The 17,792-nt window shown below is 38.9% G+C and overlaps 1 protein-coding gene across 3 annotated transcripts in view; it reads right to left on the bottom strand.

Moving 5' to 3' along the window:
* LOC121959586 (nipped-B-like protein B) overlaps window positions 1–17,792 on the bottom strand; it is a 28,519-nt gene that overhangs the window by 1,795 nt on the left and 8,932 nt on the right. For all 3 annotated transcript variants that reach the window (XM_042508978.1, XM_042508982.1, XM_042508979.1), the window contains exons 9-46: window positions 17,253–17,771; window positions 15,556–17,163; window positions 15,232–15,321; window positions 14,886–15,020; window positions 13,784–13,855; window positions 13,603–13,692; window positions 13,409–13,509; window positions 13,196–13,282; window positions 12,850–13,081; window positions 12,466–12,617; window positions 12,293–12,373; window positions 12,099–12,199; window positions 11,191–11,320; window positions 11,019–11,101; window positions 10,327–10,459; window positions 10,070–10,213; window positions 9,883–9,972; window positions 9,418–9,632; window positions 9,215–9,317; window positions 9,025–9,123; window positions 8,648–8,794; window positions 8,180–8,314; window positions 7,986–8,084; window positions 7,817–7,870; window positions 7,608–7,716; window positions 7,358–7,494; window positions 6,751–6,891; window positions 6,411–6,504; window positions 5,911–6,065; window positions 5,727–5,817; window positions 4,721–4,894; window positions 4,415–4,605; window positions 4,192–4,299; window positions 3,183–3,383; window positions 2,907–3,053; window positions 1,686–2,092; window positions 1,411–1,585; window positions 663–854 (exon numbers count right to left, since the gene is read on the bottom strand). In XM_042508978.1, coding sequence (XP_042364912.1) covers window positions 663–854; window positions 1,411–1,585; window positions 1,686–2,092; window positions 2,907–3,053; window positions 3,183–3,383; window positions 4,192–4,299; window positions 4,415–4,605; window positions 4,721–4,894; window positions 5,727–5,817; window positions 5,911–6,065; window positions 6,411–6,504; window positions 6,751–6,891; window positions 7,358–7,494; window positions 7,608–7,716; window positions 7,817–7,870; window positions 7,986–8,084; window positions 8,180–8,314; window positions 8,648–8,794; window positions 9,025–9,123; window positions 9,215–9,317; window positions 9,418–9,632; window positions 9,883–9,972; window positions 10,070–10,213; window positions 10,327–10,459; window positions 11,019–11,101; window positions 11,191–11,320; window positions 12,099–12,199; window positions 12,293–12,373; window positions 12,466–12,617; window positions 12,850–13,081; window positions 13,196–13,282; window positions 13,409–13,509; window positions 13,603–13,692; window positions 13,784–13,855; window positions 14,886–15,020; window positions 15,232–15,321; window positions 15,556–17,163; window positions 17,253–17,771 — 7,022 coding nt within the window. The remainder of the gene's footprint in view (window positions 1–662; window positions 855–1,410; window positions 1,586–1,685; window positions 2,093–2,906; window positions 3,054–3,182; window positions 3,384–4,191; window positions 4,300–4,414; window positions 4,606–4,720; window positions 4,895–5,726; window positions 5,818–5,910; window positions 6,066–6,410; window positions 6,505–6,750; window positions 6,892–7,357; window positions 7,495–7,607; window positions 7,717–7,816; window positions 7,871–7,985; window positions 8,085–8,179; window positions 8,315–8,647; window positions 8,795–9,024; window positions 9,124–9,214; window positions 9,318–9,417; window positions 9,633–9,882; window positions 9,973–10,069; window positions 10,214–10,326; window positions 10,460–11,018; window positions 11,102–11,190; window positions 11,321–12,098; window positions 12,200–12,292; window positions 12,374–12,465; window positions 12,618–12,849; window positions 13,082–13,195; window positions 13,283–13,408; window positions 13,510–13,602; window positions 13,693–13,783; window positions 13,856–14,885; window positions 15,021–15,231; window positions 15,322–15,555; window positions 17,164–17,252; window positions 17,772–17,792) is intronic.

Here is a 17,792-nt window from a genome sequence, read left to right as displayed (position 1 = left end):
TTGTACTCTTACATGTTTATCTCTGTTGTTCATTGAAGCATTGCACACACATTTATATTTTTATATTTTGAACTTGCATACTAGTTTTATAAATTGCACTGTAGCATAAGGCAGTTTTATATTTTACACAGTTTTGAACACTTAGCACATTATCCATATTGTAACCTAAATATTCTCGTATTAGTGCTAATTGTCTGTTACTGTATTTCATTACATTTATATTTTTGCACACACTTACATACTCAGCATAGTATACATACTCCATTTTTTAAATATTTACATACTGCACTAATTGGTTACTATTACTGTATTTCTATTTTACATTTACATTTCTATATACTTGTGCTGGTAGTAATTTCTACTTGCTAGAATTATCTATGCTGGCATCAGGGGCGACTATAACGAACTACAGCTTTCCCCTGGGATCAATAAAATATTTAATAGAGGGTCAAATGTGACATTCTATAAAGATATAGAGTATATAAATATTTAACAGGGGAAAACATTTTCTCTTCTCTTACTTCCACTTACCAACCATAAATGTGATATCAGCATGACCTCACTAATGCCCAGAGTGAACTGTTTATATGTAGAAATAGTTTGATTACAGGAGAGTTGACATCATATGAATTATCTCTTTTCTAAGGTTTTGAATCTCCTACCGCAGGGGGATCTTCCTCCTCACTCTCCTCCTCATCTGTCTCCACTGGAGCAGCGTGATTATTGTGGTTGTGGTTCACAGGTTTCGGGCCTTTAAGCAGTGAAGTAATGGCTTTGTTTTTGGCATTGGCGCTGGCTTCACCACCCTCCTCGTCCTCTTCATCACGATCCAAGTGCTCCATCAGTACCTTGAACTAAGAGATAAAAGACATATTCGGAAGACAATCAGACATAGCATGGAAACGGTTCTGTGATTAAGATTGATTTTTGTTTTCAGTTTTGGGGAGGATGCAACAGCTTCCTGGCTTTTCTAAAGTTAGGTGTTTAGAATAATGCTGAATGCCAGTAAAAAGCCATTGCAAAAAAAAAAAAAAAAGCTTAAGTCAAAGACCAGCCACATTAGCAGGCTGGTTTAATGTGATGCATGAAACTTTTTTTACTGGAAAAATGAGAATTTCCTTTGCTTTAATGCATTTGATAAAAGTTGGGAAGGATGGACTGAGTTTATTTATCCACATACAACAGTAACGTTGCATTGTAACCCTCCACTCTTGTTTGTTTTTTTCTCCCCTTTTTGTCTGTCTGATTTGTATTGTCTGATTTGGTTTCGTAAACTTAAGTGTACACCTTAGGATGCTTTATATCTGTTGACTTTCGACTCAAATAAATAAGTGTCAAAAAGTAGACATATTCCTCAGATTCCTGAGACTTAAATAATACAAAGAACTCAAAACAGTGCTGAATACTTACATCCAAATATTGCTTCACAATATTCCTCTTGGTCTCGTGGCTGAGATTTGTGTTGGCTAGGTCGCTCTTCAGGTAATGCAGAGTCTGATGAGGGTTGAAGTGCACCTTTGATTTCCTGTTCACCGCCTTGTCGTACACTTTGGCAGACTCCGTCGGGGAATATTTCTGGATTTTGCTGCCATGCAAAGAAAAAGTTCAGTTGTGTCATGTTCAGCTGCACTACTAAGAAAAAGCTAATGAATGATTTGTTGACTGGTGTTTTTGATGTGGCCTACCTGTCTGAGAAGCCATAGAGATTCTTCAGGTGTTGTTTTAGCATCAGCAGCAGCAGGATAGCCTGCGACGCACTGGCAAAGTCCTGCAGAGGGCTTGGGTTTTCCGGTAGACGGTCCATCACTGCATCTTCATCTTCGGAGTCAGAATCCGCAGCTGCAGCTTTCTTTTGCCTGTAGACCACCTCCTCCTCCTCATCACTGCTGCTGGATGTGCTACTGCTTTCCTCATCATCCTCCGACTCATCTTCATCATCATCATCATCATCTTCATCATCATCATCTGAGCTGTGTTTTCTCCTCTGAAGCTTCTTCTTCTTCCTCTTCTTCTTCTTCTTTTTCTTTTTCGTCTTGGTCTTCTTTGCCATCTTCGCCTTCTTTTCCTGCTGTACAGGTTCTTTCCGTAAAGACTGCACAGAGGAAAAAAACACTATGATACAAATCCAATACACAGCAGAAATTAGGGCTTGGTGATATAGCCTATTAATAATATTACAATATTTCTAGGCGATAACGTGATATACAATATGTGTATATATAGATATTTTGAAGTCTCCTCTACACTACAGTAGACTTCTTCAGTTACTTAAATATGAAATAAAGTATTGTTAAATGAAATTAAATAAAGTTTTGATAAATAAAGTTAAATACAGTACAGTTATCATTAAGTTACATTAAATACTGCTATAATTAAGATAAGTAAAGCACTATTATAGTTAAGTTAAATTTAGTATTGTTTCAATTAAGTTAAATATAGTACAGCTTTAATAAAGCTAAATAAATACTGTTATAATTAACTAAGTTTTGTCATAATAAAGTTTAATAAGTACTGATATGATAAGTTAAATGGAGCACTGTAATAAAAATGATTAAATCAAGTACAGTTATAGAAATGTTAAAGTACCGTTATAAAAAAGTTAAAGTCATTGTATAATAAAGTTAAATTAAATAATTTTCTAATAAAGTTAGGTACTGTTATAATATAGCAAAATAAAGTACTGTTGTAAAAACAGTGATTGAAGTACTATTATGATGAAGTTAAATAAAGTACTATTTAAATGGAATAAATCAAAGCAGAACCACTGGCACTTTTATTCTGAAAAACATGGAATGAACCCCAATATATTGAGTATAATTAATATATTGCCCATCCTTAAAAGACATTTGCAAACACCTAAACACCTAAGAGCAAAAAGACTTATAAAAGTAAGCCAAGCTTCTCACCTCCTTGAAAGACTGGAGCAGGTTGCTCCCAGAGACAGACAGAGCAATATCTACATGGTGCATGATGAAAAGAGGCTCCTCCTGGGTCTGGTAGGGGAAACAGGCTAGGTTGTCTGCTATGAACAACAGCATGTTGACCTCTGTTTTCTGCGGGGAACAAAGTGTAAAAAATCACTACTTAATTTAACTGTTCATGACCAGCAGTGAAGCCTGAATGTCGGATGGTCTGAGAAGCATAAACCAACAAGTCTATACACAGAGAAGGAGAGAGCTTACACAGCTGTCATCAAACAGGTTTAGCAGGGAAATGAGGAAAGCCCGTCTGTGTTGTCTGTTCCCTCGAACCAGAGTGTAAAGATGAGAGCAGAGAGCGGAGTCGGAGTCATCGTGACGAAAACCTCGAATCACTGCGCCTTTGGATCCATTTATGGCCTGTTGCACCTGATGAGACATCTTCAGCCCTGCTACGGCCTTCATCTGTGAATTCAAAGAGACAAACAACTCAGTATGGAGGTAGATAAAATGATGACAATTACAATCCTTCCTATAAAAAAGATTTTTGTGAAGCTTGTATTTTACTTTTATTGGATCTCAAAGTCTACGATCCAAAGATGATTTGCGGTACATTATGTGAGATGTGCAGAGTGTACTTTTTTTTTATTTTATCACAAACAATGACAAAAAAACACAATTTCTGTTTACTTCTGAGGTTTTGTGTAAATTAAAATTTGAGTGTAAAGCCAACTTTTCTTCCTTGTAGCATCGGGTGTTCAGCGGAGCCTTCACCCTTTCAAACCTGGATGGACATCTGTTTTGCTTGTGCTGCATTCAGATGCCTTTCATAAGTATTTAAACCTTTGAAACCTGAGCAAAAAGGTTTAATTCTCTTCAAAAACATGAGAAAAGGCAAAGAGCAAATTGCGAAAAACTGGTAAAAGGTGACAAAAAAATAACAAGAAAATGTATGTTTAAAAAAAGGAGAGTGAATTATTAAAAATAAATAAATAAATAATGGAAAAATGACCAGACACTACATTTATGATAATCAGAATGATATATTAAAACATGTTATAGAATGTAAAATACTCTTTCATTTTTAAAACTTTTTTTTTTTACTTTCCTTCTTTTTACTGCTACATGCAGGTTTGCAGGTTACAAAGGGCTGTTTAAAATTCTCCATCCAATATAAAGTCTACACACCACTGATGCCCAAAGATACTGTTAAAGCAAACCATCTTATATTTGCTTCCATACTTAATCGACCATAAACCAGAAAGCCACTCACATGGATAAAGCCCGAATACTTCTTGTCAATCTCCACCAGCTGCTGATCTGCCTTGTTCTTCATGGTTGGCTCAGGGTCTGTTCCCATGGCAATCAAGTAGGGTACACACTAAAAAAACAACAAAAACAATTGTTCCAAATCCATAAACAGTCAGAGTGCATTCAAGATGTCACTATTTTCAGTAGTGTTGAGTGAGTATGCTGGAGTGTGACTGTCAACATACCTGTACAGGATGAATGAGGCCCTGGCTCAGAGTCAGTGTGATGACATTCAGGGCAAAGTGGCGAGCAGTGGACTGTGAATGGAAGAACGACTCCAGCACCTGCTTCAGGTAAATCTGCATTATGGAGCTGCTCATGCCTGATGAGATGTCCCCCATTTCTTTCAGATCCTCCTGCTTGGATTGGTTCTTCCCTGAACCATAAAAAAATATCAGCTTTATCGGCCCAATAATGCTGTACGTGTACAAGGATTTGATGCATAACACAACACATGGGCTGGATTTGTTGTTGTTGATTTGTAAACTCACATTCTCGATCGGCCTCTTGCATTCGAGAGTCCTCCTCTTGAAGGTACGTCTGCAGGTTTTTCAGCACCTGGATCTTCAGGCTGACCGAACTGTTTTCATCCGACAGGATATTGTTGTACAGAACCTTCACGTCCTGCACAAACATGAGCTCTGGGTGCTGGATGAACTGGAAGCCTGGAGACAATGGAAATTATTTAAAGACATGCATCAATTCATCCACTGATTCATGAATCTGGAGGGAATTGTCATGGAGGAATCTGATTCGTTTCTTTATCACAACAAATCTAAAAAGTAAGCAGCTGCACAGTTATCAGAGATATTGGCGAGAGTGTAGGTTTTTTGATGTAGATCATTCTGGGTATTTTATTGGAAATATAAATGGTGCTTTATCCATGTAAATTCTCAGAAGATGTTATTGCCAGTGATAGATATTTGATCAAAATACTGCAAGTGGCAAGCAAGAAAGCTATCAATAGGAACTGGGGTAAGGAAACACCACCAACGAAGGACCAATGACTGGCAATAGTGGAAGAAATCTTTTTAATGGAGATTGACACACATACTGAGACTACAAGAACCACAACTATAAAGAAAATGGGAAGAATAGACTCTGTACAGGACTCCCTTGGTTTTAGGATTGTTCAGCACTTTGATCAACTACGGTTGTTTTAAATGTGCTATATAAATAAAACTAACATTGACACTGACTGAAAAAGATTACACTGGAATGTAACAATAACCAGATACACTGGTCTCTAAGGATGTAAAAATGTATATGCACCCAAGCAGTTTCTGTTTTGTTAGCTTTTGTCTTTTGGTTTGTTATTCTGTCACAACTGACATGTCAATGTCACAAATAAATGAATTAATAAATATATAAAACAAATACCAAAAAAGGCATCAAAGGTGTGGGCGAATAAAAATATCACAATAGCTGTAAACAGTGAGTTACATTGTAAATACAGTGATGGCATCTTATGGTAGTCTGAGATGATGTGCTGTATACCTAGACCTATGATGGCCTTGATCTGGACCTCCTCGTCCTCATGAGTGGTGAAATACAGCAGAAGCTCCAACACTTTGTCCTTGATGACAATCTAAGAGGCACAGAGGTGGAGAGTGAGTCAGTCATCTAAACGGCTTAAACAACAGTCCTGTGCACTCATTTTAAGCAGACTGCAGGTCTTTACCTTGTTAGTACCCTTGAACTCCTCTTGATCAAAATCAAAGTGTCGACAGAGAGCCCCCACAGTGAACAGGGAGCGCAGGAGAGTGGGCTTGTTGGCAGCCAGAGTGGAGCTGTTGGGGTCCTCTTGATGCTGTGTCTTTAGTTTTGCCAGAGCTCCTATAAAATTAAACAGTGGGCAGTAAAAATTAACTTTTGTTCCTCTAGATCATGCAGTAAACTAACAAAGAATCTGGAGAATACCATACTATTTGGAGTGTGTTTAATGGCTTTTATTTGGATGTGACAATAAGCATGAGCATAATTAAGTTAAATGAGCATAATGTAACCTGAAATTTGAAGGCAAGAACAAGTTAATAATTGCAACCCCTATGTACATGCTATCAAAGTGTTCTTTATTATAGTTTTTTCCAGCCTTTTCCATATCAAGGTACAGAGGAATTCTGGTACAAAAAAGTGTATCTTTATGTAAAAATGTATGTATGCATGGTACATAAGCCTTACCATAATAGCGATTGAAACAAGCCCAAACAAACTTGTAGTTGTGTGTGACCTTGTTGACAACAGCACCGAGACAGCTTACACAGTGCTGTACAACCTGAGAAACAGACACAACAAATGACATCAGTCATTCATTCATTATTTTTCCATAACCGCTTATCGGGGTTGCATGGCGACTAGAGTCTATCCCAGCTGACACTGAGCGAAAGGCTGAGTACTTCCTGGACCGGTCCAAATGGCATCATGCTCAAATCAAATCTGCCTGCTCAGAGCAGTAGTTTCACATCTGTGTTGTTCATGTGTTTTCTTAGAGCTATCTGTGAAAGCCTTAAATGATACTGACCGTCATGCCATATTTGATGATGAGCTTCATCAGGTCTTCTTCTATGGTAGTGAGGAAAGTCTCACTTGGCTGATCCATCAGAGGTACGACCAGCTCCAGGATCTTTGCCACGTTACATATCAGCATGAAGTCGTTCTGAGTCTGAAATAACAGCACAATCAAATATTGACTTTATGAACAATTAATTGCTTTATTAATAGTACCTGAATGTGCGGCATCTAAATGCAGCTGTTATACTGTTTGGTTGATCCTACCCATTTACTGCAACAAAACATCTGACCTTATTTATGCCATGTATTTTTCTTAAGTATTTGTTTTTGCATAAGTGATGGGATGTCTGTATTAATCAAATATGTCTCAGTGAGCTCCGATAAACCTTAACACATTTGTGGTATTAATATGTCCCACAAAAAGGTACACGACTACTTGCAAATACATCAAGCGTGAGTATTGGGACGACCCTGTTGATTTCATTTGGCTGCCACTAGATGGCCCTATAGCACAACATAAAAGTTGGTGTTGTTCATTTCTTCACTAGATTCAATGAATGCTTTCAAACAAGTAAAAAATAAAAGAATAACACCAAACAAAATGATGTTGAACTTACATTGCACTTGGTGGTCAAATAGGGCTGCATAGTCATGGCATGCTTGACCATTAACTGTGCTCTGATCTTGCTGAACAGGAAGAGAGTGGTGGTGCATGCTACCAGACGACCTGAGCTGACCCCTTTGTCCTCACAGTCTGGAACCGAACACAGAAAACATTGACATCTGTTGCAGCACACTGTTTTTATCACAGAAACAATGCCATAAGAATTTTTAAAGCAAATATACTATTACATTATTTTTTATTACCTGCAAGAGAATCCTCATATTTCAGTATGTGCTCCATTAGATTGTCCACCAGTTGAACACAGGCCTTCTTGGCAGGTTTGTAAGACGCCTGCTCTTCTGACTTCAGAAGCTAACAGGGGTCATCAAGATAATTAGACGAGATGAAATATTTACATAAAGCTATCACACAGGTTGAGGTATCACACAGCTACACAAGTTTAACAACTCACATTTTGGAGAAGCTGCTCAAACCAGTCATAGCCTGAATCTTTGCATGCCGACACCTGGGATGAAATCAAAACGTGACACAAGTCAGATTATAATCATGCCAAACATTCACCTGTTTCTAATGTTAATGATGGTGCCAAAACTTTTATCACAAGCCTTGGTAGTACGCACCACATCTGTGATGTTCAGGATCTTCCTGGTCATGGCATCTTTGTCATGACTGGGTGTCGGGGTGAACCAGATTTTCTGGAATGTCTCATTTACCAGTTTCTGCATGGGAGAATATATTTATGTATATAAACTGCATATGAAAAACTAAAAAACTACAGCTCATAAGCAGCATTTGCGGAAAAATAAACACACACCTTGATCCCCTCTTCATCATTGACCCTTCGGATCATCTTGACACACATTTCCGTGATCTTGTGGAAATCCGGCTGCTCCAGGCAAATATCCCTCAAAATCTTGATGACCCTCTTCCTTACACTAATACCTGTGTCCTGTGGAAAGACAAAACGGGCAGCAGGTCAGCTCAATATAAACATTTCTCAATTGCAATTTCAAAAGTCAATTTATTGTAGTTTTTCATTCGATCTTTAGGTGGCAGTGGTGAGGAGAAGATGATTTAACCTCAGCTGAACTTTTGCACTTTGAAAGACCTTTTTGGTCAGAGATTGCTAAAGTGAAGGCTTGGCTTTGTCTTATTATAGATGTTGCCTCTCTCGTTCCACAAACTCCTCAGAGGGCACGTGATGTGACCCAATCCATTTTAACTTCACCACCTGTGAACAATAAATGTTATTTAAGTATTTGAGGGAAGCTTAAGAAATTACCAGTATCCTTTCTATGAGCATGTCATAGTACTGCTCAATAAGCTCCGGCCGACTTAGCACAAAACGGCCAAGGAGCTCCACGGCTGCCTCTCGCACACTGGTGGAGTTGTCCATGAGGCGACAGTGAACCCCACGCTGCATATCCAGCTGCAAAGCAAATAGCAGAGAGTAGTCAATAACAGATAAACGTTACTGAATGTCATGGCTGCTAGAGTGACTGTGGTCAACTGGCATAATGTCCTGGTAATGCCATGACATCCTACTACTCACGGCACAGAATCTCCTTTAAGAACTGGAAACAAATCTGTCAAAAATGTGCTGCTGCTTTCAATCCAGTGGTCTTGGAGATGTGCAGTAGCCAATACAGGATGACTTACCCGTGCCAGAATACTTGGATCCACAGCAACTACTTCAGACAGACACTTCATGGCTTTAGTTCTGACTGCGATGGCACTCTCACCCAGCACTCTCAAAATCTATACAAGAGACACAGTAAGAGAAAGAAATTAGTGAAAGCCAATACAATATAATCTCTCCTTGACATTTACTTGAATTGAATCCTCTTACCTGTGATAAATAAATATCAAAGCTCTGTGCAAACGGCCTCATGGAGGCCAGATATCTGACAATCAGGCACGAGTCCTCATAGCCTATTGTGTCAGAGTTTATCCTGAAAGAAAAATGAAGAATACAGCTTAATACCAGGATTGTCGAACAAGTGAAACAGCGGAAAAAATTGGTGCAGTGATCCAGAGTGAAACAGTATTTACCCCGGAGAACTGAACTGTGATGCCGAAGTCTTGATGACCTTGCGGAGGAATTTCTTTCGGCTCTCGGCCTTCAGCACAATCTCCTCAGTTGAGTCAACGTCCATGGAATGATATCGACCTTTCAGGTCCTCATCGTCATTTTGAGACTTCATCGCTTTCTCTGCCTCACTTATAGTGTCCCTGAACCACTGGGCAACATAAAATTTCCTAGCAAACTATGAAAAAAAAGCATACATAATTAAAATGAGGAACATTTTAGTATAATACCACTTTGACATCAATATGTGTCTTTTTTACAGTAAACCTAACAACCATCAGTATCCTTCTGTCAAGCAATTTGCTTCAAACAGGAGCAAAATCGTTGCATATTACAGCATCTAATTACTGAGCATCCACTCCTCAGGGAATCATAAATATGACCACAATGATTTCTGTAAGTACACAGCTTGGAAATTAAGCACTCACCACTAGAGATTGATCTGTCTCAGTGTTCTCATCGAGGTAGTCCAGCAAGGCCTTCTGGAGTTGCTGGATCTCGTCATCGCTGCGTTGAGTCTGTAATAAGATATATAACCCAGGAGCATCAATGAAGCAGTTCAACACCACTGTTCATTTACATCTGTTAAAATAATTCCTTAATTATCTAGTTTACCTCTCTGAGGATGCGGTCAATAGCCTTTTGGTCCATGTTGCTAGAGACGGCGTCTTTACGCAGGCGAGAGGCGACAGTGCCGAGGTAGTCCAGCGACGCCACTCTGAGCGCCATTTCTGTCTGCTTGTTACTGAATTGGTGCACCTGGAACGCAAGAAGTAGAGGAGAAAAGTCACAACAAAAACCAAACATCGGCAGCTGTTCATACTGGATAGAACCTAGGTGATGACACCGTTGAAGTGAGTTACACTTCTTACCAGCAGACGGCCCAGTAAACTGAGCAACAGTTCAGCTGCAGGCCACTCAGGCCTGTTGACTGCAGACAGCAGGTCGTGAACAAAGTTCTCAAACAGAGGCCTGTAGTCCTCCTCTCCCTGCTTACTGCCACACCTGAAACATAGAGAATAGTATTTTGCAATAATGATATTCTTGATAATATGACAAAATAGTGAAAAATATTTCATTATGAATTTAAAGAACATACAATTGCAACAAAATAAGTGTTATAGTTACATATGTCACCGCAAACTTAAAATATTCAGCAAAAAATAAACAAAAATGACCTCTGTTTTATTTAGTTTGTAATCAACAACAGTAAGTCAGAGTGAGGTTCAGATACTGGATAAAATATAAATAGTACAACAAATAAAATCAACCATAAATTACACATCTAAACAGTTGCCAAATACAAAATGAACCCTTGATTGTATAACTAGTAAATATAAATATATATATAAAATGACATTAAAATATTGCCAATATCATGAAATGAATTTTTATCACCATCTTTAAAATCAAACCAGTATTATCATGAACAACATGATATGAGTTCATCCCTTGTTTAAACATTTAGCCAGTTAATATTTCAGCCTGTTCCACAGCAGAAGATGTAGTGTGCGATGACACTCAAGTGTAAAAGTCCTCCTTTGACAGACTACAAATAACTTACTTCTTGAGAAACACTGATAGGAAGTTCTGAGCTGTCCTCATGGCAGTTCCGTAAGAATTTGTGATCAAGAAATCTTTATCAACCTAGAAAAAAATGTATCCAAATTGCTGGATCAAAACAACTTTTCAGACAAATACAGTTTAAAAAAATCAGTTAAATCCTTAGTAATTACCTTCTTATTATGTTCATCCTCTGCGTCCTTGCCTGAGGGGAGGTGTACCACACACTGGATGAGCTGAAGAACCAGTGCTGTCACCATCTGGATATACAAGACCTCTTCATCTGAATCACTGCTGTTTAGCCTGGGTGAGTATGACACAAACGTATCGTTAGGTTTACTGCGACAGCGCCTCGTATCTAAACACAGAATAGGTCGTTTGCGAATGACACTCAAAACGACATGCAGTGTATGACTGTTGAAGAGCACAAGCAACAGGCACATGTACTTACAGAACTGGGGTTACATCCAGTAACTTCGAATAAATTTACTATTATACTACACGATTTAATGTTGTGAAATGGTCGCAGTTTTAGACATGTGGTTAACAATGTGAAACTGTCAGCCACAGTTTTGTCAGGTTAAGGCACCAAAAACTACTGGTAGGTTTAGGAAAAGATCATGGTTTGGGTTTTTTAAAAAAAGTACATTTGTCACATTGCTAAAGTTATGTACATAAATTAACATAAATTACATACAAGACATATGTTAAGTACTTTATGTATGTTGGGTAAGTTAAGAATGGTACATAAGTTAAAATAAATCAACGCTTAAATTTGGTTTCACGTAAGACACAAACAGTGGTCTCCTGGGTAAAAGTCCTGTGTTTGATTAACTTTGTTACTCTTTATAATACATCACCTGACTTCCTCCTTTGCTCTCTTCATAATTACTATAGAAACTTGAGGTCGCTGCTCAAGGATAAACATCAATATGTGTGGCAATAAGCTGCTTGACAGACGACATACACAGCCATTTTTTGGGGGCAGGACGATCTGGTTTTACTGAGCAACAGACTTCAAAGTTCAACTTCATTTTTAATGTAATTTTATGGAGCACATAATAACTCTAGTTGTACTTACCTGAAGTTCCTGAGACTGCGTTTACTAGTAGGCAGTCTAGCCAGGGATGTGAAGATCTCCTCAAGAATGAGCTGCCTGTGCTTCTCGTAGCGAGAGAACACCTAATGAGGAGTAAAATGTAAACTGCTTAATAAAAACATAGAGAACAACAATAGAGAAGGCTGTAAATATAGATAGATGATAGATAGACTTACTGCTGTCACTAGTGTGATGGCACATAACTGCAGCTCACTGACATTCTCCACAAAAAAAGGTGTGATACCCAAGGTGGACACCTTCAAGTTGGACACAAAAGCAGTCAGGTATGTTAGAACTCAAGAGTCGAAGATAAAACAGGGTAATGAATTTGAATGATTAAGAGTCTGACCTGAAGAATAGTGGTGTCAGTTAGCAGCTGTATCTCCAGGAGCTCTGCCATGTTGCTGACAATATCACACACTTTGTTGTAGAGCGTGACGACCACCTTTTGTTTATGAGTGGAACCCTTTGCTTTCTTGGACTTTGAAGTATGCGCGCCACCTAAGGTGAGGGAGATAAAAGAAAAATAAGAGTTGAATAAAATATAGGTAAGCCACGTAAAACATCAGCAGCAAGATAACAATTTTTAACAATGGTGCTCCACAATATAAAGGTATTTTTCTTTAATTAAGTGCAAAGATAGCGTAATCAGCATGCTAATATGGAAACTTTGCACGCACAAAAAAAGCTCCTTTTTGCAATATTTTGCAGAACAGATGAAAGCTGTGCTGACCTCCATGGGAATCGGCTCTGTAGGACCGGTCATACTGAGGGTACAGAGAGTTTTGCAGATGGAACTTGGTGAACTGCAACACCCTCTCAATCACATCCTCTATGTAAACAGCCTTGGGCATGCGTGGAGATGTCATGATGTTGAGTGCAATCAGACAGGCATCAGCAGACTTAGCAACCCGCTCCATGATAAGGTCACGCCACAACCGCTCCTCATCCATGGAATCATTATCCTACAAATTTAAAAACAATGAGTAAAAAAAAAGATAATGTTCAAAATGAAAATTATAAACAAAAAAATCTCATTACTTCCACAGCTAAAAATTAATATCTGGCTGGAAACTTACGTGATTCATTAATGTAGAAAGCTTGACGCTGTCCTGAATGTTCTTCTCCAGGATATTCAACATTTTCACCAGTTTCTCAGATGGTATCTATGGATCAAACAAATGATTGGTTACTTTAAAAAAGCAGCTCTAAATCCATGGTCTTTAAAGAAGCTATATATCACCTGATTTTGAATGCAACCACGTGAAAGTGCACAAACAAACTCCTCTTACCTTGTTGAAGATTCGCATAGCTTTGATTTTAGCAGAATCACTGCCTAGCTCGCTCAGCTGATGCTTTCCAAGCAGGAGCTCTTCAGGAATCTCATCATCGTCTGAGGGCACAAAGTTATAATGTGAATATTTTCAACCTCAACACCTCAACAAATGTCAGAAACTTTGGAGACTTCGCAGGATGTTATGTTAACCTGTGGCAGTGAGGTCCACGTCCTCAAGGCTCTCAAGAATATTGTCCACACTGGATGTGAATCTCTTAAATGTGGAGGAGTCCATCATTTCTGAGAAACAAATGTAAATAAATTGATTTAAAAAATACAGGTTTTAAAATGCATTAATATTATAAAATAATTCAAAGTGGTAAAACAATACCCTCTGCTGTCATCTTGGGATCATACACAATCTTGTTTTTGTGTTTCTCCTTTTTCTTCCATTTTCTGGCAGCTGAACAAAAAGAAAACAACATTAGTCAAATCCCTGACAGCAGCGACTCACCCTCAGGCTCTGAATATTTAATGGGAAAAGACATGAGTGTAGTAATCCAGCTATCCAGGGAATTGGCCTGACTGATCACTGGTTTCAAATGGCAATAATATGAATGACAGCCGTCAGAAAAGGGAATGACAATTTGCATTGTCTGACTCAATTAGCATGTCTTTGCTAATTGTCTACAGTTATTACTGCGACAAGATCATTTTTGTCTTCTTATAGACAAATACCAAAAATAAAACAAGCTATAACATCACAGGGTTCCTTAAGTTTGAGGCAAGTTAGATTTAAAACTTTTTAATGCCACTCAAAATTAAATTTAAAAACAATTTTACCATAAGCAAAAAAAAAAAAAAAAAAACATCAATTACTCAGGGATAACTCTGCTCAAACATTTATTTTAACATAAAAAATGTTTTGTTTGTCTTGTGTGAGACAGGGGTTGAAAAGAACTGGGAAACAAGTAGTTTGTTGACTTGTTGACTGTTGCTTGATTCCCTTTGCGACGAGTTTGAAAAAAACATTTTGCATAAAATACACAGAGGCTTGTATGAATTGCCTTGTGCCAGTAAATAAAATCTTGGTTAAACAGCCAGTTTCTATTGATTTTGCCCGTGTCATCGAGGTACAGTGACAGCTAGCTAGCAGACAGTAGATCTTCTGCTCTGAGCATCCTGGCCGGAAGCAAAATATGTGTTTTGTTGGTTCTGCAATACTAATCTGCGTGATGTTCATTAAAGAGGCATTTGGTAATTTTTTTTTTTTTTTTTTTTTTAAAGTACCATACCAAATATTTGGAGATTTTATATTTTGACGTCCCTTCCCATGTCTTAGTATTTTTAAGGCATTTGAAAGATTGATTTAGATAACAATAAAGGTTTTATTTTAAGATGAACTCACTTTCACGTTTCGAAGGAAGCCTGTATATATTAAAAATGTTTCTTTTGCCTTTGACCAATGGCAAATCTATGCAAAAAAGACTCACCATCTTTCAGACTTGGTGGTGGAGAGCCTTCTTCTGAACCACTTGGGCTCAGTCCACGGTGACGGCTACCGGACCCCCGGCGAGAATCGTTCTTCCAAGACTTGTCGTGATCTTTCTTGGACCTTTTCTTTGCAGCTGTAACGATAACAGAGAAAGGATAAATAAAGGATAAATATCAAGTTCTTAGAATTTTAAGCACCAATTATAGTTTTAATAAATACACTGACTGTAAAAATTATGATACAAAACATATTTAAAAAAACAGAACAGTGTAGCACTTTTGGTAGATTTTTTTTTAGCCTTATTTGTATGTAGGAATATGTACATTTTTAGGATTAATACTGACACTCATATTCAGAGCCATCATCAGAATCACCATCTTCATCCGACACGACATACTTGGATTTCTTACTGATCATGCAGTGTTTTCGCTTCTCTGTAAGCACAAGAGGTGAGTTAGTTTTCAGCACAGGACACTCTACACCTCTCTACTTCAGAAAAAGATACAATCAGCAACTCCTTTATCCTCAGCTATTTATTTGAATGACCTGAATTCCTGAAACAGTAGTTTTAAGTAAAGAAAACAATCCAGAAACTGGGCTCAGTCACTTTGCACATATCCAGCCCCTACAGTTTAGCATGCATATTTAATAAACAAAGTAAATCATACCTCTCCTGGATCTGGAGCTTTGTGCAAGCCTTCTCTCATGAATGATGCTTTTTATCTCATCAAGACCGAGTCTGTTGAGCACAACAACAGGCTTAGCTCCTTTGTTTAAGTTGTCTACCAATGACACTCTCTCCAACCTGACCAGCGGTTCTTTCCAGCCCTCTATCAATTTGCCTGGAAGCTGGGGATCTTTCTCTTTCCCATCCCGTTTTAGTTTAGGAATAACAAAGTTCTTCAGACTTCCTGACTTGCCGCCGAGCAGATATGATGGGAACTCGTGTTTTGTCTCACAAGACTGCTGTTTATTTCCAGCTTGGCAGCTAATGCTGTCGTCCCCATTTTTCCCTTCTTTCTTGTTTTGAGCGTTTTGAAAGCTGGAATTCTCTGTACTCTGTCGACCATTCAGGTCAGTGGATTTTCTGCTACCACCTTGCCTCACTCTAGGACTGTCAGGTTTAGTATGCCGGTCAGGAGAGTGTCTGTTGCAGTTTTCCCTTGACGTCTTGTGCTTCCTTTCCCTGTCTCTATCTCTGTCTTTATCTCTATCTCTATCTCTATCTTTTTCTTTATCTCTGTCCTTATCTCTATCTCTTTCTTTATCTCTGTCCTTATCTCTATCTTTTTCTTTATCTCTGTCCTTATCTCTATCCTTTTCTTTATCTCTGTCCTTATTTCTATCCCTATCTTTTTCTTTATCTCTGTCCTTATCTCTATCCCTATCTTTATCTCGGTCCTTATCCCTTACTCTATTTTTTTCTTTGTCTCTGTCCTTATCCCTATCTCGGTCTTTTTCTCTGTCTTTATCTTTTTCTCTACCTCTGTCCTTATCTCTATCTTTGTCCTTATGCCTTTCTCTATCTTTTTCTTTATCTCTATTTCTATCCTTATCCCTATCTCTATCTATTTCTTTGTCCTTATCTCCATTTCTATCTTTTTCCTGATTCTGTTCTCTATCTTCTCTATCTCTGTCCTTTTCCCTTTCTCTATCTTTATCTCTATCCCTGGCTTTCTTTTCTATGTGTCTGGAGTTGCGCTCCGCCTTGCTCATGGTTTTTGGAGTTTCAGTTTGGCTGGATTCCTGACTGGTGTGTTTCTTCTCCTCTTGGTGGCGCAACTCTGAATGCTTGTCATGTCTTTGCCTCGGCGTGTCTGACCGTCTGTCATCCAAGTGTTCCTTCCCACTGACTGTTTTACTGTCATGTCTGCGTTTGGATTCGCGCCGGCTCTCCTGCTTCTGTCTGGAGGTTTCGAGATGCCCATCCGAGCTGGACTTCCTGGGGTTGTCGGCATGCTGTTTGATGATCCCAGGTCTGTTTTCAACAACTTTATCTACTTTTCCATCAGTCTTTGTCTTCAGGCGCCGTAGGTGGTCCTCACAAACCTGCTGCGCTTCCAAGACCACTACAGGCTGTCCTATCACCCTGCCAGCTTGCTGCAGATCAATGCTGACCATCAGAGCAGGTCGACTGGCACCGTTACTTGCTGCATTCGTCTTCCTGGGTGTCAACTTGCTGTCAGCTTTGCCCCCTTGCACAGTTGGCCCGTCACTTGCCTCAGCTCCGGATTCCTGAGGATATGAGTCTTGCTTCCGTTTCTTCAGTGGCTTATCTGCGATAGAGAAACATGCAGCTTAGATCTTCTATGAACAAAAACAAATCACAGTCATGGCAAACATGCAAGAAGACACAGGGCAATACCTTTATCCTGGACTTCTTTTGACCATCGCTCTCTCTCACTGGCCGTCTCACGTTCTATTCTCTCGATTTCTGAAAGTGTGTCCATCTCAGCATCATCATACACAACCCCACTGATGACTCCAGACTCCTTGGTGTTTGACCGAAGAGGACCCTGCTGGCAGTTTGCCTGCTCCTCAGCACCTAATTTTTGTGACAAATCCTGGGCAGTCCTTGACAACTGATTATTATTATTCATTAAATCATTTTCATGGTCCAAGTCAAGTGGCTTGGGAGGAAGTTTTCCAGCTTGATCCATGTCTGAAAACTTAACTCGGGACAGTTTTAAAGTCAGCCTGGTGGACTCTTTTGATGGCGAACTAACGATGTCATACGAGGCATTTTTGTCCATCTGTGCATTGTCTTCTTTACTCCTCTCTCTCTGCTTCTTTTTGCGATCGGCAGAATTGAGGAGCATGTCAGGCGCTGCACCTGGTGGCACATCAGGTGGCGGGGACTGCATGATAAGAGGAGGTCTGGACCCTGCGTAAACACAAAAGAATT

Source organism: Plectropomus leopardus, chromosome 20 (genome assembly GCF_008729295.1).
Source record: "Plectropomus leopardus isolate mb chromosome 20, YSFRI_Pleo_2.0, whole genome shotgun sequence".
Classification (NCBI taxonomy): Eukaryota; Metazoa; Chordata; class Actinopteri; order Perciformes; family Serranidae; genus Plectropomus; species Plectropomus leopardus.
The sequence above is the reverse complement of the archived record's forward strand: the minus strand, read 5'-3'. Positions and strand labels throughout refer to the sequence as shown.